This window comes from Phyllostomus discolor, chromosome 7 (assembly GCF_004126475.2).
Source record: "Phyllostomus discolor isolate MPI-MPIP mPhyDis1 chromosome 7, mPhyDis1.pri.v3, whole genome shotgun sequence".
NCBI classification, from domain to species: domain Eukaryota; kingdom Metazoa; phylum Chordata; class Mammalia; order Chiroptera; family Phyllostomidae; genus Phyllostomus; species Phyllostomus discolor.
The window spans coordinates 47119780-47143037 of record NC_040909.2 but is presented as its reverse complement, the minus strand read 5'-3'; the positions used below and the strand labels follow the sequence as shown (position 1 = coordinate 47143037).

The 23258-nt window shown below is 47.4% G+C and overlaps 1 protein-coding gene across 23 annotated transcripts in view; it reads right to left on the bottom strand.

Annotated features, from left to right (window-relative positions):
* CACNA1D (calcium voltage-gated channel subunit alpha1 D) overlaps positions 1-21700 on the bottom strand; it is a 323145-nt gene extending 301445 nt beyond the window's left edge. For 8 of the 23 annotated variants that reach the window (XM_036030901.1, XM_036030898.1, XM_036030911.1 and 5 more), the window contains exons 1-3: positions 21097-21697; positions 18872-19181; positions 14768-14873 (exon numbers count right to left, since the gene is read on the bottom strand). In XM_036030901.1, coding sequence (XP_035886794.1) covers positions 14768-14873; positions 18872-19181; positions 21097-21163 — 483 coding nt within the window. In that variant the 5' untranslated portion in view covers positions 21164-21697. Of the gene's footprint in view, positions 1-14767; positions 14874-18871; positions 19182-21096 lie in introns of all 23 variants that reach the window. The other 15 variants (XM_036030891.1, XM_036030895.1, XM_036030896.1 and 12 more) reach the window with 4 other exon arrangements.
* Between the last annotated feature and the right edge of the window lie 1558 nt (positions 21701-23258).

Genomic DNA, 23258 nt, shown 5'->3' with positions numbered 1-23258 from the left:
TCAGGGCAGGTCCTAAAAGCCTAAAAACATGACAATGTGTAAGAAAATTAAGGGCAGAGCATTTGGAGTCCACAGAGCGTTCCCTTACAAAATCACTTGTAATCCTCTCAGTAATGTGAGGCGAAGGTTAGCACTGCCCGTCCCATCACACAGGTGAGGAAAATGAGGTTGAAACCACATGGCAGAGAAGAGCCAACTGTGACCTGGGTTCTAGTGAGTTTAGTGCTGGCAAGTCATATCCCATCTGTGAGCCTGTCTCCCACCTGATCAACGTGCAGAGAGGACACCCTGAGGCCCAGGCACACAGTGAGGCAGGAGGGACCCAAGAGGTCTGCATGCCACTTTGGCCACTTCCTGGCCATTTGATGTCTAAGTCTTTTAACAGCCCCAAGCTCAGCTGCCGCCTCTACAAAATTTGAGTGGTGCTCACAGGTGGCCATGAGAATGAAATCTGACATAATGATGGAAGCACCACCAGGTGCTAGTGATGACTGTCATTGTTCCAATTCTAAGAATCACCCAATCCCCCTTCCTGAGAGCACAGCCATCAGACCAGAACTCCCCTGACACCTGTTTTGCTCCTTAGCTTGTGTTTCCTTTCCTCTACTGAGTAACATTTAAATCAAGAGGCAGTCAGGGCCTCCCACCTGGGCTGAGCAGGAACAAGACACAGTGGTCAGATGGAGTCGCTAGTAGCTGAGAAAGGAGTCTGCAGAGACACCACTCACGGGAGTGTGTGGATCCCTGGGTCTGCCTCCCTGCCTCAAAGATAACTCACAGGGCAGAGGCAGGCTTCAGTTTTCCCAGCTGTGACAGAATCACTTCCCGGCCACACCAGCTCCGGCTCACCTCAGTGCTCCGAGGGAAACAAACAACCTTTTACTGGTGTCTAACTGAAGATGGGATATGGTCCAGGTCCTCCTATGACCAGCAGGATGACTTATGTCTCCAGGTCCACCAACACCCTCCATAATTACTACTGTCTGAGGCTATTCAGCAGGACAGATGGAATGGGACAGTCTGGTGAAAACATCTTCCACAGAATGGCTTTGGAGAACAAACTGCTAACCCAAGACAGCATCCAGGACACTTCCCTGGTATGGCTGGAGGGGTTCGACCCTCATTCTGCCACCCCTCACTGGGTTGGGCACAAGCCAGTAAGTCTTCTGAGCCCCAGTTTCTCCATCTGAAAAGATGAGGACTGCACACTTCCAGCCAAGATGGAGGCGTAGGTAGGTTCTCTTTGCCTTCTCACACAACCAAAAGAATGAAAACAACAAATTTAAAAACAAAAACTAACCAGAACTGCCAGAAAGTCAAACTTTATGGAAGTCCAACAACCAAGGACTTAACGAATAAACATTCATCCAGACAGGTAGGAGGGGCGGGGGCAGAGGTGGGCAAATGAGGTGGAGTGGACTCACAGCAAGGTGGTAGCTGGAGGACTGAGGCAGGCAAGGCAGTGACTGGTAGACCCAGTAAGGTGACAGTTGGTGGAGTGGATGGTCCCACAGTTGTGTGTAGATAAGTGGGAGGAACAACTGGGGAGCGAGACAGACCAGGCAACCCAGAGTTCCAGTGCAAAGAAATAAAGCCTCAAAACCTCTGAAAAAAATCCGTGGGGGTTGAAGCAGAAGGAGAAATTCCCAGCCTCACAGGAGACTCCACTGGAGAGACCTACAGGGTCCTAGAATGTACATAAAACCACCCACCTGGGAATCAGCACCGGAAGGGCCCAATTTGCTAGAGGGTAGCAGAGGAAGTGACTGAAAGCCAGCAGAGAGCTGAGCAAGTGCCATTGTTCCCTCTCAGGCCTCTTCCCCATATACAACACCACAACACAGTGACGTTAATTGCCCCACCATGGTTAATACCTAAGGCTCTGCCCCTTACTGTGCAATAGGCCTACAGAGACAAAAAAAAAAAATGGCCCAAATGAAAGAACAGATCAAAGATCCAGAAGAAATACAACTAAGCAATGAAGAGATAGCCAACCTATCAGATGCAGAGTTCACAATACTGGCAATCAGGATGCTCACAGAATTGGTTGAGTATGGTTGCAAAATAGAGGAAAAAGTGAAGGCTATGAAAAGTGAAATAAAGGAAAATGTACAGAAAACCAACAATGAAGGGAAGGACACTGGGACTCAAATAAATGGTTTGGACCAGAAGGAAGAAATAAACATTCAGCCAGAACAGAAGGAAGAAACAAGAATTTGAAAAACTGAGGAGAGGCTCAGGAAACTCCAGGACAACTTGAAATGTTCCAGCATCTGAATCATATGGGTTTCAGAAGGAGAACAGGAAGAGCAAGAAACTGAAAACCTATTTGAAAAAATAATGGAGAACTTCCCCACTCTGGCAAAGGAAATAGACTTCCAGGAAGTCCAGGAAGCTCACAGAGTCCCAAAAATCTTGGACCCAAGGAACCACACACCAAGGCACATAATTACATTACCCAAGATTAAAGATAAGGAGAGAATCTTAAAGGCAGCAAGAGAAAAGGAGATAATTACCTACAAAGAAGTTCCCATAAGACTATCAGCTGATTTCTCAAAAGAAATCTTGCAGGCAAGAAGGAACTGGAAAGAAGTATTCCAAGTCATGAAAGGCAAGGACCTACATCCAAGATTACTCTATCCAGCAAAGTTATCATTTAGAATGGAAGGGCAGATAAAGTGCTCCCCAGATAAGGTCAAGTTAGAGGAGTTCATCACCGCTAAGCCCTTATTATATGAAATCTTAAAGGGGCTTATCTAAGAAAAAGAACAATAAAACTATAAACAGAAAAATGACAACAAACTCACAACTATCAACAACTGAACCTAAAAAAAAATAAACAAAACTAAGCAAACAACTAGAGCAGGAACAGAATCACAGAAATGGAGATAACATGGAGGGTTATCAACAGGGATGGGGAAGGAGAAGAATGTGGGAAAAGGTACAGAGAATAAGATGCGTAAAAGACAGGTACAAAATAGACAAGGGGAGGTTAAGAATAGTATAGGAAAATGGAGAACCCAAAGAATTTATATGTACGACCCATGAACATGAACTAAGGGGGGATGGAATGCTGGTGAAAAGGGGGGTACAAGGTGGAGGGGAATAGAGGGGAGAAAAAATGGGACAACTTTAATAGCATAATCAATAAAATATATTTTTTAAAAAGTGAGGACTGCAGTCCCTACCTCACCAGACTATATTGAGACTCAAGGACATGGCACCCTGGCACACAGTAACAGTAAGAGCCCACACTGCTCCGTGGTTTCCAGCAGCCAGGGCTTGGACTAACCCCTCTAACGGCTTTATTTCCTCTTTTACAGAAAAGGACCAGACAGGGCAAGGAAAAGCAGCTTGCCCCGTCACAGACAGCTAACAGCAAAGTTGGGGACTGGGCCTATAACTCTAACCGCTTATTCCTACAAGTGACCAACATGCAACACAAACCTCTGACCCACCCCCACAAGAGATCCTGCATTGTCCCATCACAAGTCAACACTATGCAAGGAATTAAAGTGCCATAAAATCTACTTACTGCCCAAATTTAAACTTCTCTATCCATTCCCATTTTAACTGGATGATTCAGAAGGTGCTTCAGAAGATTCCCCAGGGGGCTGCAGAGTTGTTAAAAACCTCCACCCTGATTCTCTCCAGCCACAAACCCCACCCGGAGCCTGGAAATGCTTCTGGCTGGGGGAAATGAGGGCGTGTGGAAAGCCTGCAGGCCACCCCCAAACCCAAGTTCCAAGCTCTAACCAAGATCAGGAACAGAATGCAAACCCTGCCCAGAGAAACCCACCTGAGGTTCTGCTGACTGCTCTCCAGTTCTCTGCACTGGCTCTGCCCCATGACCTTGCCCCCCTCTGCTCAGAGTTCAGATGAGCCTTGACTTCCTTTCATGGCCTCCTGGCAGAGTGGGAGCTCTTAAACCCCAAAGTGCAGCTGTGAATCCTGGCCCTACCAATTACTAGTCCTCCTGGCCTTGTGCAAGCACTTCAGCTACTCCCAGCCTTGTTTCCTCACCTGTAAAAGGAGGTCATCAATCATTTCTTTGGGAGTTTATGGTGAGGATTAAATGAGAATTAAAGGAGATTACATATACAAAGCCCACATAGCTCAGTAGATGTCAGTCATGAGCTAGTAACAAAGGCAATTATCTCTGCCTCCAGTTATGGTCCACAAGACAGGGGATGCCAGCCACACTAAAACTAAAACTGAGGGGAGAGAGACCTTCTGCATTTGTCTGCCAGCTCTGCAGACTCCCTCCTGCCCTTCCACAACCAGCGCCTGACGCCTTCCATAAAAAGAGGCCATCTATGGCCAAAGGATTTCTGTGTGCTGGTATACATAAAGGAATAAGAATAAGTTATGAAGTTAAATGAGGGGAGGGGACATGATCAAAACTATCTTTTGGAAGATAAAAAAAATTGAGGATAATTAAAAGCTGACTGAATGCCCAGCTTGCTCTGAAGAGACACTGTTTGGTCACGTGATTTTCTAAATGCCACTGACTGCCCCAGGCATTCTCAGACCCTACCTGGGCCATAGAGGGGAGTGCCTGGCTGCAGCCAGAGCAGCTGTAACCGGAGTGGGAAGGAAATGGACAGGAAATCAGATGCCTAAGGTTCCCACTTGGCTCTTCTTTCACTGTGTCACCCTGGGCAAGTCACCTGCTGGGTCTGAAAAAGGAATGCACCCACCTGAAGGTCTCTGAGAGCATCTCCAATCTCAACCCCACCCAATCTGTGATTCATATTCACCACATTCCAGGAAAATCAGGACCAGCCCCTAGCCCATTACTTGCTCTAGCATTGATTAGCTTCTTCAGTTGGTCAATCTAAAACATACCAAAGTTTTTTCTACCTTGACCAGACTAGCTCCACCCCAGGTGGCTTTCTAGAAGATTTATTAAACATCTCTCTTTTACCAAACTCCTGTTGGGGGTCACTACTTCCCCACATTCTGAGTTAGAACCTCAGAATGTTCTAGTTGCACTCCCACCAAATAATAATTCTGAAAAGAGCTTTAAATAGAGTCGCCATTAATTTAATTTTAGTACTAGTAATTTGGAATTTGTGAAAGCCCAAAAACAAGGTCACTTCTGTACTATCACGAGAAAAGGACTGAGGGGCTAATTACTGGTATGAAAGGGCCAAATTTGGCCCCTTTAGCCATTCAAGCTTTTTTGTACAACTGAAAAGCAATCACTTAAATATAGACAGTGTTTCATTATACCCCATTGTTATCTACTTACTGAATAACATTCAAGGAAATCTACTTTTAAAAATATTGATCACTTCCCTTGTTTACATTAGAGTAAAATAATAATAGTATCTTCAAAACAAGGGGGGTTTGGGAGGAAGGTTGTTTGTAGTAATTCAAACTATCCTTCTGTATTCTGACTTAAACCAAGTTAGGACAGTAAGCGAATGTGTTTAATGGGCTACATTTTACACACAATAAACATGCAGAGAAGTACCTTCCATATGGTTGAATGATAGCTGTGTTAACCTACTCTTTTTTAACCTTCCCAGCTTTAGTCCTATGCTAACTTATACAATGAAAAGGCAAAGCTCTGACAGAGTAGAGATGTGCCTCGATACACAGCAGCTGAGTGCTGTGCCCAGCCACACGGAAGCTGTGAGTCCAGAGACCCTCTGCTGGCAGGCTTTCCCAACTCTAACAGAAGCACAGCTCCCCGAGGCCGCACAACAGACCTGGTACACGGACCCATGCTGTAGATTCCTCCTGAGACTTGGTTCCTGGAAGTGCTTCCTTGAATGAATGTGGCTGCTTCCCATTGTGGAAAGGATAAAAGCCACGCAAGTGAGAATGGGCTTCCTTTTGCAGCCACTGCTGGAAACCCTAACAGCCAAGTGGTGCCCAGGTGTTATTGATTTGTTCCCCTGGGGCACCTGGGCAAGCCTGCTTTGTTTTGATTCCCAAGTGCCCCTTCATTCAACCTCTTCCATTTTCTAAGCAACCTCAGAGTTTTTGGAATTATAATAACACCACAATAATCGTGAGATTTTGCTGTGTCTGGAGATAAAATAATAATCAAAGAACATGGGACAGCAGAAATATACCAGATTAAATCTTTTCCCCAATTAAAAGGAACAAAGGCAGTACTCATCTAGGAATTAAACCACAGCAGCCAAACATTCCAAAACTGGCTCAATTTTTGTAACAGGAACTTATTTACCTATTAGCTACCAAGAATGAATGTTTCACTTTAAAAGCACCACAGTACCACCCTAGCTGGTGTGTCTCATTTGGTCGGAGAGCTGTCCCAAATTTCGAAAGGTCATGGGTTCAATTCTTAGTCATGGCACATACCCAGGCTATGGGTTTGATTGCCCAGTTGGGGGATACGAGAAGGTAACCAACTGATGTTTATCTCTCACATCAATTTTTTTCTCTCTTTCTCTCTCTCCCTTCCTTTCTAAAAAGCAGTAAAAAAAGTCTTCAGGTGAGGAAATAAACACACACACACATAGCAGAACCACAGTGGGTAGCACCCAAAGTCAGGCAAAGAACAATAATCCTTGGTGCCCTTCACCCGGGTCTGCTACTTGGAAGAGATTACAAATCTAGTGTTAGGGGTCTGTGGACACTCTGTTCTGACCAGATGCTCTGGATGCCTCCCAAACAGCTGAGAGAGAGGCTGTGCCCTGCCCTCAAGACTTCCTTTCCCACAGCCCAACAGAAAGAACAAGTACGGCCACTCACTAGCCCTGAGTGAACACCATCTTACGGAGAGGTGCGAGTGGGAGCTCAAACTGATCCAGGCTCAGTTCAGAACAGTGTGTGCAGAAATTAAAAATGCACTATCCTGCCACCCAGAGAGTTTACTTCTACACATTTATCCCAGGAAAATGTTAACTAGTGTGCACAGAGAAGCATGTGCCAGGATAGTCAATGGAGCATTGCTTGAAATAGGAAAACTTTAGCAACTACCCTAAATGTTCATCAGAAAGAGAACTAAGCCATAATTCATTCACACATGGAATATTCTACAGCAACTAAGAAGCTGTTAGATCTCTACCTACAGATACGGAAAGGTCTGGAAGACTCATTAAGTGGGGAAAGGAAAGCAACAGAATATATGCGTTATGCACCCACTTGTGTGAAACTGACCACACCCACACAGGCATATATTTAAACATACACAGCTCATATACACATACATACACAAACAGTGTGAAGACCAGTTCCGAAAGGATCACACTCAGGTGATGACTGTGACTAGAATGAGCCAGGCAGGTAAAAGGGAACTGTCACTTTAACTGCAGTTTTCATTGTTTACAAGAACGTATCCGTGTATCACTTGTGTAAATTTTGGGTGATGATTTACTACAAGAACGAAAAACATGAAAAACAAAGAAGGCTGTCCCTGACCCCACGTTGTGGGTGTCCGTGGGACGACAGGGCGGCGTGCACAGGGAGCTGCAGCCGCCCTGCTCAGCACTCAGGGCACACGGGCCTGGAGCGCTCTGCGTAGCAGGTCTCAATAAATATTTGTTGAATGATGGTGCCTGGGCTTCCTTTCTTATAAACAAGCTAAAGCTCTACAAAAATATTTGGGAGTCTACATAGTGCTAGGCTTCCCCATGGCCACAGGGAAAGGAGGTAGGGTGAGCCCCTTGGAAGATGAATGAAGCAGGAAAAGGCGTGAGCCCCTCCCCCTTCTGCGTGACCAGGCAGGCTGACCAAGCACACCTCCTTCCCACCCCCCAGGTGGGGCCACCTGCCACCCACACTCTCCCTGAGCCGTCTGCAGCCTGCCTTCCCTCCCTCAGACCAGCACCCTATTCCCTCCAGCCTGACCCTCTCATTCACTTCTTCAATAATTTCAACAGATGTCCTGTGATTTCTAAAATTACCACTCAGACAGTAGGGAGGAAAAAAAATTAGCAAAAATCACTGCTTTGGGATTCTGGAGAAGAAAGTCATCTTCTCCAGTCTGGGCAGTGTCTGGGGCTCTGTTTAGTTAAAATCACCAGAGGAAGGCTTTATCCTACAAGGCTGGTGTCAAAAACACCCATCCTTACATCCATTCACCCACACTTCTCCCCAGCTCTTACACACACTCACAGAAAGAGAGGGACAGACAGACAGACACAGAGACAGAGACAGAGAGGCACACAGCTCACAGAACTGACCACCACGGGCAGTTCTCAGTGCCCCTCCCCACTGCCCCCTGCCGACTTTGCTTGCCCAGCCTTACTCCCTGCAAGAACCCCAGCTGTGAGAACACCAGTCTCACATCAATTAAAAGGGGAAGACAGCTTCTGGCACTTTCCTTATTTCAATCGCACGGGCAGAAGAGGACCTGAGCGACACATCCTACCCTGCTGGCAGCAGAGAGCCCCAGGAGTCTGAGCAGGGTAGGAGGCAGAAGGAGGAATGTTAGCGTCTATTCCTGGAAGGCCCGCCAACCCCCCACCCACACTCCACAGGGCAGCGACGCCCACAGGCATCCCTCCCCGACAGCGTCACCCACACAACAGCAACACCCAATGCCGGCCTGCCCGGCGCCCAAGCACCAGGACTCTGGAGTCTCTTCAATTTCTTTCGGGCCTCCCTTTGGTAAAGAGCTGCTGGGCCTGTGCTGGAGTCCCCCTAACACCATCACCAGCGTTTAATATAGACAGAAGTGTCCCTACTCCTGGGCAGGTGGCCCCTATGTAGCAGGTACTTCTCACGTTCTGCAGTGAAAAAGAAACAAATACTAGTGGGAAGGATTAAAACGAAAAGTACTCACAAGTCTGCTACAGGGGCTCTGTTGTTTTCCACACAATCCTTTTTTAAACATGGAACTTGAGCTATGGTTAAGAAAGGAATGTGTTTCCCCATAGAGGCTCCACCGAAGGGGCTGAGGGGACACCCTTCAGGTGGTGTGTGAGGCAGGCTCGCTGGAGGCCAGTGGGGCTCCGAGGCCCGGACAGAGGGCTGGGTGCGGGGTGGGGCCCTGATGCCGCCTCCAAGCCCCTTTGCAGCTGAGTCTGGACTTTTCAGTTGCCTGATTTAATAAATTACACACACATACATATTTTTTTTGCAACTCAGCCAACTTGAGTTGCATTTCTAAAACTTGTAATTCAACCAGTTCTGGCTAATATAGCAATATAATCAAATATCCTCACTCTAAGACAGTCTCATATTTAAAGGGTCTGAGCAGGGAAGACCCAGTGTGTAAGGGGTGAGTACAAAACTGAGATATACTTTTTAACAAATAACCCAAAAAGTGAGGAGCCTTTTGGGATTCTTATTCTTAAGGAATGCTGACAGTAGCAAATCTGAATTCTTTAAGGGTTGGATTTGAGTTTTGAAAAACTGTCAATACTCAAGTGAAGTCTGTTCCATTAAATATCAAGCTAGGTAACTTGTTCTTTGTCAAAACTAGGTGAGACTACAAAAGAGATGTGATTATTTGATTAGCATATAAACTGGCTCACATTTTACAATTAGGAAACCAGCTCTGGGTAAAGTGCTACTGCACAAGCCCACCCACTCCGGCAGGTTGCTGCTCTCCCCACCCCCCACGTCTCTACATGAAACGTGACACTCACACACCCACCCTAGTGCGGCCAGTCAAGCACAAATGGCTGGAACACAGCACTGGACACACACACCTATGACTAAGTCGGCCTGTGTACTCCAAAAGCACTGAGTACTGCCTTTCTTCTCTCCTGCCTCAGGTATGAAGAGTTAGGCAAACTCTAGCAGGTGTTTCCTGAGATTCTTGTTACTATTGGATAACAAAAATCAGTCTCTTTGGCAAACATTAATCATTAGCCAATTGTTGAAAATTAACTTCTGATCCACACAGACATACCATGGAGCCCTCATACGGTCATTCGTTTATATATTCGCTCACTCCATGCGCATTCCTGATGTGCCTCTTGTGCACCAGGCACAGAGTTAAGTTCACAACACTGCAGAATCAGTCTCCTGCCTCAGCCTCTAGGAACTCATACTGCTACTCTCATTCATGGTCATTCAGCTATTTGGCCAAAGAGCCAAGCTGTCAGACCCCAGAGCCCATGTGCAGAAACACTGCACACCAACCCACAGCAGTTATAAAATCAGGCGGACACAGACTAACATCTATAAAGAGAGTTTACCAGCAATAAGGGAGAGCAGAGGGAAAGTGAGTACTCAGGCGGTGGGGAGGGAGGCAAGCGAGGACAGGGATCAGAGAAGGCCCAACGGCAGAGGCAGCACAGGGGCTGCCCTGGAGGAGCAGACAGAACCTCGGCATGCAAAAAACGAGCACGCAGTCCAAACACACAGCAGAGCAAAGGCACGGTGCAGATGAGGCACAGAACTAATACCTGATCTACACGCTAAGCACAACGAAGCAAGTGCTGAAATTATGTTTCCAGAATTACAATTCACACCACTCCTTATGTGCGAAAACTGTGACATGATGAAAATATATGACCATGCAGATCCAACGAACTCACTTTTTAGGCCCAGGAAACACTGTACACTGGGATCTCAGAGGAGAGAAGGCAATCAAAGCAGACTATCCCATGGTGTCCCTGGCCGTTAGGAAGCATTTGGTACCACTGACAACTGTCCACTGCCAACGCTGCTTCTCAAAGATGCTCCTTACCTGAGCTCTGCTACTCCGAGCCACAGCACAGAATGTTCTGGACTTCACAGTTCTGACACCAGCTAGTTGGAGGGCTCCTCCAGCCAGAGGCACAAAGGGGGTCACAAGGCCCTAAGGTTTTCAGGAATATATGCTTATAATATCCCACCCAACCTCAGTCAAGGACCTCCAAGGAATCTACAGAGGGACCTGCCACCCAAGAAAACCCCAAACAGAGGAAAGCACAGGGGAGGTGTGTCTCCTGAGAGAGCTGTTCACTTGGCGGCATCCGCAACACACACTTACTGGACATCATCACACACTGCCAGGCCAGGCACTGCCTGCTGGGGACTGAAAGTGATTCACTACAAATTGCATTCTGAAGGTAAAGATTAGATGTGCATATAAATAAATAAAATATCAGTATTTTATACATAAAATGCCACAAAAATGGTTCAGATAAGAGTGTTATTTCAGACCAGGGTCAGAAAAGCCCTCACAGAAGAGACACAATTGGGGGTGACTTCTGAGCAGCTACAGGGACAAGGACACGTGAAGAAAGACTAGTAGGGACGGAGAGGCACTGCCGATGGAGAAAGCAGGAAGAGCCAGCATGTGGACGAGTGTAGGGGAAGGTGTTTAGGAACTTATGGTAGACAGATGGGTGGGGCTGTGAAGGAGAGGAATGTAGGATAAACTGAAAAAGGTCAGAGAGACCAAAGAGGAGCTGGCCATAGGGTCTGACCTTTCCACCATGGGCAGTGGGCAGCCACCGAAGCCTCAGGACCGCTTATCCAGCCGTGATGTGTACGGAAAGGAAGGGGAAGACATGAGGGAATGCTGTGGAAGCAAAATGTCAGCATGCTGCAAGGAAACAAACTGGCCTTGACAAGATGAGAAAGAGGGCAGAGAAGGGGCCAAAAACATAGTGATGGTTCTGGCTGCGTCTCCCCAGACTTCGGTGGGCACCAGGTAGGAGCCCGGCACTTGGCCTGGTCAAGGGCCGTGGGCCTTGCCTCCCGTGGGTGCAGCCATTAGCAGACCTCAGGGAAGGTCTGAGTGGCCGACGAGCGTCCCTATCTTGGACAGTTGTCATCTGAGGCAGTCCAGCGCCACAGACAAATGGGTGGAAGCCTAGGGGTGGGGGAAGTATCAGGAACAGGCTGCAGAGACTGAAAACCGTTCAGCCACGTCAGTGTGCTTATGAGAAACTCAAGTTTAGGGAGCAAAATAAAGTGTTTTTCAGCACAATGAAGTACAATATTGCCATCATCCCCACCCCAACACTCCATAAAGAAGAGCTAAGAAGAAGATTAAGTCAGTGATATACGTTTCCAATAAGTGGAACTGAGGAACTACTGCTGCTGACTGAACTGACAGGGACGTTACTGTGGGAACTGAGTTGCACCGTTTCCATGGCGTCGGCCTCACTAGTTCCCTGCAAGTCCACAAATGTTAAGCTGCATAGAAACTTGAGACTGTTTATATATTTTTTAAAAATCTAACCCTGGGAAAACTTGCTGCCCCCAAGGTAGTCTCTAAATCCCCAGAGCTGGCTGAGTTACACACAACCCAGACCAAACACGAACTGCACCAATGGGATGTTTCTCATCCAACAAAAATAATCATTTCACTACAAACAACCTGTAACAGGCAGAAACACCTTCCACAAAGCTGGCCCTGGGTTTTACTCTACATGCTTGACGTACACATTTCCCACAGAGCTATGAGGCAAAGAAAACCAGGAGCTCCCTGATGCGTACAGCTTTGCAACCCACACCGGTCTCTGCCCTTTGTTTTGCCATTCACATTAACTGAAAGGTATTTACTACAGATGAAAAATAAGCTTCGTTCAGCTGCCTCTAAACCGATTCCAAAAATAGAGCAATCACTTTGGTACAAATTGGGTCAAATGTATTAAAAAAGAACCCGCTCCCTGGTGGGAGGACTGCATGGCATGGGACCTTGCTAAAAGTCAGGGGGGACATCCACAGAGCCCTTCCCTTCCCACAGTGGGAAAGGAAGTATTTAAAGAGTCAGGCAGAGAATAAACTCATCTGACCACGTGACCATCCAAGTGACTGCAAGACAAACTCGAATGCTATGAGTTTCAGAATCCTAAGAGGTCAAAGGAATACATGTTGGTTTTTAAAAAGGCCTGCCAAAGGAACACACTGCCTCCTCCCTTCCAAAGACCAGTGTTTAAGAATTGTCAAGAAGGATAAACTGGGGAGGGGTGGCCAGGAAGAGATCTCTCCACCTCCAGTACTTTATTCCCTCCTTCACCAGGCAAGAAATCTCACTGGTCCAACAGCATGAGAGCCGTGTACCAGGCTTCCCTGGGAAAGCTTAGGACTTGAACCAGCTACACATGCGGCTGCATTGATTGCTGCATTGACTGAAATTAATCTGCCTTTCTGAAAAGTGTTTATTTTTCTAAGTTTGTTTAATCATGTTCTCTTGAGCTACAAACAACAACAACAACAAACTGGGTCACCGTCCCCATAGTTAAATTTGGTAACGAGGTTGACACCATCTGTGGCCCAGACAGTGATGACCCATCCCCACCAATGGGGGCTTTCCACTGCTTCTGCTTTTCCTTTAAAATGATCATCTATTGCCATTACCTACAATGAAAGCAGAAGCTATTTAAAATATCCAAAGTTACACGAATCATCTTTAGCATAGTATGAATACATACTAAGTGTTTATATGTATATCCAATTCTCATTTACAATTGAATTTCCAGTAGCAATATCCACATATTTTTAACTATCTAGAAATCAGACCAGAAAATCCCAAAGATGCACAGACATCATGCAACATCTGAAATATGCTTCGTTTAAGTGTAACCTGAAATCCTTTACATAAACCATGTGGGCTAACATCGCATGAGCATAATTTCAGTGCATCCTCAGAACCCAGAAGAGCACTCCCCACACTAATTCTGCCTTTCCAACACTCAGTTAAGAACACCCAGCCCTCCTAAAACACAGCTTCAAGGCATGAAACCAAAACGAAGGGAACGAGCTGAATGAGGAAAAAGCCAAAGAATGGAGAGAGTGTCCTATTATCCAGCACTGGCCTCTCCTCCACAGCCTTTCTGCTCAGCCTCCAATTATTAAGGATTGATCCTGTAAGGATGCTGCAGCTCCAGAAAAAAATCTGAAATGGCTTATGAATCATCGAGGAAAGACTACGGGATGTCAGAGGAAAAAACCACCCTACTGATCTTCTCATCAACCCCCTTCATTGACAGGTGGGGGAATGGCAATGCAGAAGGGGTACAGGAAAGGCACTGCCAGGACAGCCAGTGGACAGTCCAGTGGGACAAGAGTCCGAGTCCCACCCAGGTGCTCACCAGTGCTTTAAAAGGAAAAAAAAACTAGATCAACCTTTCCCAAGTGAAGTTCCATGAAACGCTTGTTCCGTGATGTGTTCTGTCAAAAAATGTTTAAAGAATGCATGACCAATTACTTTTAAGGACTAGCTGAGTCAAACAAAATGAAATGGTTTTTTAACTACAGACCTTCCTGGAGTTTTTATTTGAGCTAATACACACTATAAAATCTTTAAGAAGGCAGTAAAGTATGTGGAAGTATCCCAATTTATTTAACCAGAGAATCATTTTATCTTGGGGCACTTCATAGGACGAGGATTTAAGAACTTCATACTATCCCGTGTGCTTCTCCAAACCGTGCTCCATGGAGTTTATTAGCTTTGTTGTATTCTACTTCCCTGAAAAGTAATAGTTCATAGACAAAATCTGTAATTCTCTACTTACCAGAAAAATTGACCAAAGTACCCACCACTCCCAAATAACACTGGATTTAAAAAAAAAAAAAGCTAACCCTGTCAGGAAAAGAATGATAGACAAAAAAAGCTTATATGAAGAGAAAAGTTATTTTAAAATCTGCTACAAACCTCTTCCATAAAACATTCTATATCTATACAAGATTCATAACTTTAAACACTTTCATTCAGTATAAATTTGAGAATACAGGTAAAAACATTTTTTAAAAAGAAAAAAACATTGTTGCAAAGCTCCAGGAAACATCACAGGCAGAGCTGTAAACTGTAACCACCCAGAAAGCCAGCTGCCAGTTTCAGCGTACAGGCAAATGACAGCCACGCATCAGGACAAGCAGGAACTCTAAGGACACTTACCAAGTTATGATTTGTTGAATTAGAATCATCTTCAGGGAATGGGATGTAAATAGCTAAGGCCACACAATTGGCAAAAATAGCCAATAATATAAATATGTCAAATGGTCTGAAAAATTTTGTTAAGGTATATATATATATGTATATATACACACACACATGTGTATATGTCATACAAATACAAACCATCTCTCTCACCATGCTCCCAATCACACCACTTTTCAATCACTTTTAATTGTATATACAAATCTGTTTTAAGCTGACTGTGTGATGGCTAGGTTTCCAGCAGAAGTCATCTCAGTGGTCACCTCACAGTAGGTGTCCTATCAAGTGACCCCTGCCTGTCCTTCTCTTCTGTTACAAGTTCCATGTTACATTCTTCTCCTGCTCATTTTATATGAAAACCTAAAAGTGCATCCAGTCAGGGCACTGTGTGAACCAGGTTTCTGCTTCTTTTAGTTTTAAAACCAACAACGGCCTTCGAAGGCTAAGATTCCTGTTTGTTTCTTTCCTGACTCAAAGAGAAGTCATCACAAGACAGATGTCCTCCACAAGCCCTTGCCTCCCTGTGTTAGAGCCCCTTTTCCAGGGGCTGTTGTTAGCGGGGTTGGTCTGAATCTCGTCTGGACCAGGGTGGGCCAAGTCACCAGGACCTCCTCCGCTCTCCCTGGGACTGTCTCATGGCCTGTTCTGACTCCTCAGCTGCTGTAATAAGCAAGCCAGGCTTCAGCTCCCTCCTCTGCCTTCTTGACTAATCAATGATTACCACTGCTTCAGACTAGAGCTGGAATGGAGCTCAGTTTATTATGTGCTGTTACTGCATTCACTTTGTAACACATTAAAAGCCTTAAGAAATCAGCATCAGACACTTACAAAGTACAGTTTAACAATTCTAAATCTCAGGGGTCTGTCTAGAGGAATCACTGGGATCAGCTTTCAACAGATACTTGTTTAAACATTCTGGTGTTATTAAGAGACACTGTCAAAACTGGCAACACAAAGTTTGACATCTGCCAAAATGACTCTTTCTTCTTTTGGTTTCCAGCCCTTCCAAAGTAAGGTTCCGTGAGCACCAACCTAACCTAATCCGCAGCTCCAGGGTTTGACTTTCTGACGGTGTTTCTCCCATACAGGCAGTAATCTACAAAAGGCGAGGCCACTGGTTTAACGAAACACCTCGGAGTCCTAAAGCTTTGTGGATATGAATAGATCCTTCTCTAATCATTCTGATATCCTTCTGAGAAATCCAAAACAGATGAAGGAAATAAAAACTCCTTGCCCCTCTGGGGACCTTGAGTTTCATTAAACTTCAGCCCCTTGAAGAGTTTCCACACTCATGGAAGTAAGAACACAGACGATATTACTCCCGTACTGATGTTGATGGGTTTATTTTTTAAGCCAATTTGTTTTCATTCATGTTTATTCTCTTACCTAGTAGTATGAAATCTCTTATCTAGGGACCCAACTTTAAGACAGTCCACCTTAAGACCTCAGAATCTCCTTTTTTATTTTTTCTCTTTAGTAGTTCCTACTGGAATTTAAAAAGCCAATTGCCCCAATGTTACTCTACATAGAAACACACTGTCTCTCCATTCCCCTGTACCACCATTCTTTCTTTTCAACTTCCTAATACCTAAATGATAGCCCAGCAAATCTAAGAAATACTAACACTGTTCAGGAAGACCAAACATAAGTATTTTTTTCTTTATAGTGGTCCAGTTTCAGTCTCCAGGTATTATTGGATATTACCTCACCGCCAAAAGAGTTTCACAAGCCAAGCAGAACAGAGTAATAGGTTGGATCCTAAAAATTCCTTCTAATAAAGCAAACACTCCTTACTCCCCCACGATGCAGGATGCTCTCTGCCTTCCCTGTGTGCAAAAACAACTAGGCTCTGACTCTTCCGGAGCTGACTGGGCCTGGCACCGCTGGCTTTGGGAGGATTTCTATAACCTGCTCCCTGAACTAGACGGAAACCGTTATTTGAAAAAACGAACAAACAGATCACATATTGTTTAAGGATCTATTCTACCAACCGTCGCACTTGTACACAGGCTCCTCCCTGCCTTGGCAGCCACATCCCCTAATTCCTGTACACACGTGTCTGGCAATGCAGAAGAGGGAGTCGGCAGCGTGATCCGGGAAGTCTCTCCATGCACATAAATTGCTATATACAAATTACTGTGCACCAAGAGAAACAGCACCAGGCCTCCCACCTCACTCCACATGAAATGAATGACTCTACCAAGAGGTCTTTGCTTACTCAGAGTCACATCAAGCCAGCCTAAAGAGGAGATCTTTCTGGCCAAGTGCGACCACTGCCTCTGACTCCAGCGATGCCACTGAGGCATACGCTCTTTACCTCCCTCCCTCCTGGGCCAACACAGTGTTCATTTTCAGACTAGAAAAGAATTTAAAAGAGAAAACACATCCACAGTACCCAGCTATGTGAGAGACACCATAACTCCCTCTAGAGAAGAGACATCTGTTCTAAAAGGAAAGGAACATGAAAACCCCTCAAATCCTATCTTTGTATTTGGCTGCTCTCTCCAAAACCTTTCAGGACAGTTACCTCATTTTAACTCGTGTCTGTGAGCACAGAAAGTAGACAGTTAGGACAGAGGGCATATAAACAGCTGCCTGGCTAGGTACTCAAACTGTAAGAGGGTTTCTGCTCCACCTTCTAGCCGGTTGCCAACATCCTCCTTTCTTAGTGTGGCCCCTCCATCTAGACATGGTGCGGGAACCCCTGGATTCACACTCCTTCCTATAGTTAGGAACTGCTCTAAGGCCCCTTGACAGCCCTAAATATACTTCTGGGAAAAGGAAATGTGAGTTTTACCCTGGCCAATGAATCAACTAATTAGAAAGCCATTTGCATAGAAAGAAGACCTCAGTTAACCTTTTCTGAAGGGTGGCAGTAACTGAAGTCCAGCCTCCAGATCTGGGGAAAGGGATGAACAGGCAAAGCACCCTAATTTTCCAAGATCTGAGACATAACAACCATCCTGGGCATTTGAAGTTCAGTTTTTAAAAATAAAAAGGAGACACTCAGAAATGTAACTCCAGTCCAAGGACATAGAATTTTTTTATAAAAGCAGCAACTGCAAATTCCTCCACTGAGAGGGCTGCTCTCTAACAGTACAGCCTCAGCAAAAGGGGCAGCACGGACCCCTCCTTCACATGTTCCCTCCCGCCCACGGTTCAGAAGCCTTTTAGAAACTTGTCGAAAGGAAATTCCGGAAAGTCATAGCATTGATGAGCAACTGCTCCCTCCCTGCGAAGCGAGTGCTCACATCTGCAGTCACCTGAACAGTCAGAATCACCAGGTCCAGAGTCAGAAGCAATCTAAGCACTAACAGGAGTTTCAGAAACAAATTCCAAACATCGAAATGAGAAGATTCCACTAAAGGTTAAAAATATTTGTGTTTGGGGTTTTTTGTTGTTGCCGTTATGTTTTGTTTTGCTTTGCTTTCGGCTGGAGCAGCTCAGCGGGTTGAGTGCAGGCCTGTGAACTGAAAGGTCATGGGTTTGATTCCCCGTCAGAGTTACAGGCCATGTCCCCAGTTGGGGGCGTGCAAGAGGCTGCTGATCAATGTGAACATCGATGTTCTCTCCCTCCCCTCCTTCCTTTCTCTCTAAAAATAAACCAATACATTTTCTTTTAAAATGTATTTTTTTGTAGCAGAGCCTCATTCGGTCTTTTTTTAAATCAGCCTACCTTAGTTGCAATGGCACACCACTGCCCAAAAACAATAGTAGATTTAAACTAACCATCTAATGCCAAATGACCAAAAGTGAGTTTCATATTTTAATTCTCTTCCACCTTGAAGTTTTAGGATATCGCTCCAGCCCCACACTACCACCACTACACACACACACACACACACACACACACACCCGTAGGTTAAGTATGCCCACAGAGCCACCCCTCTGCCCCCTGAGGAGATAGGAAAGGTGTATACAATGAACCCCTTCACACACACAGCTTCTGTTGCTCACATTCCAGAGACTGCTACCACTTTTAAGTGCCATTTCAGAACACAAATCCTTTTAAAGAACAGATGGTGAAAGAAAATGAGAAAGACTTTCCCCGAAAAAGGATACTTCCACTCCACTATACTAATGCAGGCTCTTCGGATGGGGTTGTTGAGTGATAAACAGAAAAGGGCACGGGCAGGTCGGCTGTTGGACGAGTTACCCTGTTTTTTGCTCTTGGAATATTGCTGACGTTTTCTTTGGGAGAGAGATCCTACAGGTGGGGGTGCGGAGGTGCTCATAGTTTGGGCAGCCTTGGCCTGTCTAGCAGCATCGATCGCAGCTTGCCAAGATAGGACGGTCTGCTTGGAGCTGTTCGGCTGAGAAGTTGGTCCTTCCCCAGAAAGGGAAAGCCTGGTGCTTCTTGCATAGTTTGCCTCTGGGGAGAAAGAAAAAAAAATAAGAATTTAGTGTCAGAAAAAAGCAAAGATTATCTCCCATCAGTCAGTCATTCCCATGATTCCATTTTGAACCTTATATCCTAGTTTTCAGAAGCAGGGGTTTGGTCAGCCAGAGCAGCAAAAACGTCCCTGCACTCAGCCCTGAGTGTCACTCACACAGGACCTTGCTGCATGATGCTCGGTGGGGTTAGTACCTCTCTAGATCCATGGATTCACAAGGAATCTTTTGGTGCATTTCTTCAGACAAACTCAGGTCATTCTCACATTTATTCCACACCTTTTCTTTTTTAAAACCCATGTGTCTCCAATGAGTTGATAGGCAGAGCAGCTTTTCTCCAAAATAATGACCACCATCACACAAAAAATAGTGCCAATAATTCCATAGGCATTCATTTTCAGAGTGTCACTCTAACATCTTTACACAGTCGCAAATGCATTTTTCAGCATGGAAAAAAAAAAAAAAAAACCCTCCACTGGCACCAGGGCAATACCAAAAGCCCCATAACAAATATCTAGATTATGCACTGACACTTCCTGCAAATGAAAATTCATGATGGTTAGGACTCATTTCCTCCACAGGCTTCTGAAAACAGAAAACATCTTTAAAGCTTTTTTGCATTTTAAATTACAGCCACATCAGCCAAGCCAGCATCCAGAGAAACCGACAAGGCAGGCAGCCCGCACCCCTGCACCTAGGATAGGCAGGCTGGATTATGCGGGGGCCTGGAGGCCTAAACTGGAATCACCTCACTGTAGGCGGTCATCTCAGTTCACAAGGGCAAAACCTCAAGATGTGCAAAGCCCCCTCTGGCTTTGGGCCAGGCCACCACCTAAGCTAGTCTCCCCAGCACCTGCCTGCCTTGGGTCATAGCCTTCTTACTGAGACAGAAGTCAAAGTGAGAGCAGTGGCAGGCATAGTGGGATGGGGCGTTTGCAAAGCCAATTCTTACTGAGTAAAGAATAAGGAAAAGTCAAAGCAAGCATAGGTCTGCCTGCTCAGCAGCCTGGGAAGGAGACCATGAAGGTGGGCAGCAGACAGTACCCGCCTGGAAAGGAGTCAGGCCAAGCTTTCCCTTGGGGAGTGCTCACCTAGGAAAGCTGCAAGCCCACGGGAGTTTGGGGGGCGCCGGGGACCTCCAAGGAGGATGGAGGAGGGCTGGCCAGGAGCTGGTCCAGCCTCCCCCGCCCCAGCCCCGAGGGCGGTGTGGTAGCTGCACGTGGTGCCCGAACCCCGGGCTGGGGAGGGGAGACCAACAGCAGCAGCGACTCCCCGGACATTGCTAGGTTACCGACGTGTGCACAGCGGTGCCGGGAGCGGGAATACCAGCTCCACCCGACCCCTTGCCAGCGATTCTGAGACCCGGCCTCCCTCTCGAGGGGAGAGGTGTGCTTCACCCGCGGGCGGGAAGGGTAAAACCCAGCAATCCTAGAATTTTCAGGATGCCACCAGAGACCTTCTTCCTAGTAACCAGGGCGGGTAAGCAGGGGAAGCCGAGAAGAGACTGGAAAGGGGGCTCGGGCTGAAGACTAACAGCCTCCCCTTCCACCGCTCGTTCGCTCGCGTTGGAGGAAAGTTGAGCCCGAGGACACTGAACCCGAATCACCTTGGCTCGCAGCCCCTCCGGCTGCACAGCACTCCTCCGACTCCGCGGCCGCCCCCACCCCACAAATGCAGAATTAACTCTGACATTCAAGGCCTGAAGGAGAGAAAGGAGTGGCTGTCACGCATATCCCCTTTCTGTAGATGACACCGAGCTAGAAACATCCTCTCCAAACCCCTCAGCCCACCCCGAGCATCGGAGGCGGGAGGGGTGAGAACGAAGCGGGGTGGGAAGAGGAGGACCATGAAAAGGATTAGATTTGGCAGCGGGTGCCCAGGCTCTGGCTGCTCACCGTTCGCGTGGTCCGCTTGCTGCTGCCGTTGATGCTGCATTTTTTTCATCATCATCATCATCATCATCCACGAACATTTATTGAGCGCCTACTGTGTGCAGGGCACTGTGCTGGGCGTGGGGGCGGGGGCGGAGCGGGTAGGGGGTTACGGATAGACAGGAGCACAGTCCCAGCCCTTATTCTCGCTTCAGCAGGGGGTGGGGAGGGACGGGGACTGATAACAGAAAATAAGAATAATTTATAAAAACCGCTCGCCACCCACGCTCCCTCTTTTTCAAAAATGGAGCAAAATAAACTTTTTTAAAAAAATAAGATCAGATGTATATATTATCTTAATAATATATACATGTAATTTTTTGCTGCAAAGGAGAATTGGCTTGGTCCCTCCTCTAGCGGAGGGACGCCGCGGTGATGCTGGCCCGGCCCCCGGGGCCGCTCCGAGCGCCCCGCATGCCCGCCGCCCGCCGCGGTGCCCGGTGCCCGGTGCCCGCCGCCACCGCCGACCGCGCCGCCGCTGGCTCGGGACCGCGGGCAGCCCGAGCTCACATCCGGGGACGGAGGCGCTCGGTCGCTCGCTCCGCGCCTGCCTGCCGCGCCGCGCCGCACGCCGGTTCGCCCTGGCGACGCTGCGCGCCCGCCGGCGCCGTCCTCCCCCCTCCCCCCGCCCGCCCCGAGCCTCCCACGGGCCACGCCGCGCTTCAGCGGTCGGCAGCCCGGCCAGGGGATCTCCCCGCACAGCCCGAGCGGTTGGGGTGGCCGCCTCCTGGGACTCAGAGTGCCGCCGCTCCGGCCTGGCTAGGATGACCCGCGGGCGCCAAAGGGTTAAGCGCGCTCCAGCCGCGGGCCGCCAGCTTAACCCCCTCTTCCCCGCAGAGTGTTTGCCCCTTCCCACCCCCCACCCCCAAAGATGCGGGCGGGGCCTGCAGATCTCGCGGACGCGCTGTGCGGATTAACCGCTCCGCCCCCTGCATTTCTTCCAGGCCCGGGAAGGATCGCTTAGGCTTCCGCGGCCAGACACGGTTCTCCGAGGGTGTCCTCCCCCCTGCACACCTGGAGGAGGCCCCCGCCCCCTGGAAGCACAGGTGCCAGCAGCGGGTTGTCGACGCTCCGGTGTGGAGGGGCTCTCTGGTCCCCTTAGGGCTCCCGAGCTGGGCTAGCACCCCACTTTCCTCAGGTTTTTTCTGGTTGTGAGGAGGGGGATGGGAGAGCCAGGCCCTCTGGAAAACACTTACTGACCCAGGTAACAGCACCTTTAGATCTAACTGGGTCTGCAGCACGTACCCCCTCCCACCCCTCCCCTGTGCTGGGTCTGACTCCGCTGTGGGCTCTGGACACTTTGGGGTGGGGGGGTAGCATATTTCTCTCCCTCTCCTCCGGTCTCCCTCCCTTTCTCTACATCCCCCACCTCCCCATATGCGTTTGGAGGCAGGTACGGGGAAATAAAAGCTTGTGTTTCATAAAGGAATAGGTGGTGCTGCTAAAACTGCTGACTCCCGTGTGGGAGCTGAGGGGAGTAGTTTTATGGTGCCTCCACTATCTCATGGGGAGGATGGGGGTGTGCAAGCAGCAGCTCCTGTCTAGAGGGGAATACTGCATCTAGTGGATGAGTGATATTTCTCATTTAGTGTAATGCTGGTTGTTGGAGAAGGGCGTTTGCTCTGTTACTTCACAAGATTCGATTTATTTGCTTTTGTTCAGATCTGCATGTTCCTGCTGCGTTTTAGAACGTTTGAGAACGGTGTCTTTAAAGCAAAAGGCTCAGCGTGAAATAAGAAATTAAGGAAAGGTGCTCCCTGACCAAAGAAGGCACCCTGGGCATCCTCAATTGTTGGGGGGCCATCTGGGGAGAGAGTGGGGGGCAAACAAAAGACTCTCCAGGGGCCTTCCTGTGAGAGGTACTGGACTAGAAGGATGGAAACAACCAGGCTTCTTGTCCTTCCCCACCCCACATACACTTTGTTTTGATGAGGAGCAAGGTGGGGAAGCGCCCTGTGGCCTAGCAGTAATAATATAAAGCTGACCTGGGCCACCTCACCCAAGTCTGCTTCTGAGCCACTTTCCTTTCAAAGGACTTCCCATCCACCTGACCCCTGAGTAGCATGTATAGAATTCACAGGTATGCCTGTCATTTTCAGAACTCTAGGTCTGAAGCTTTGCCTCTT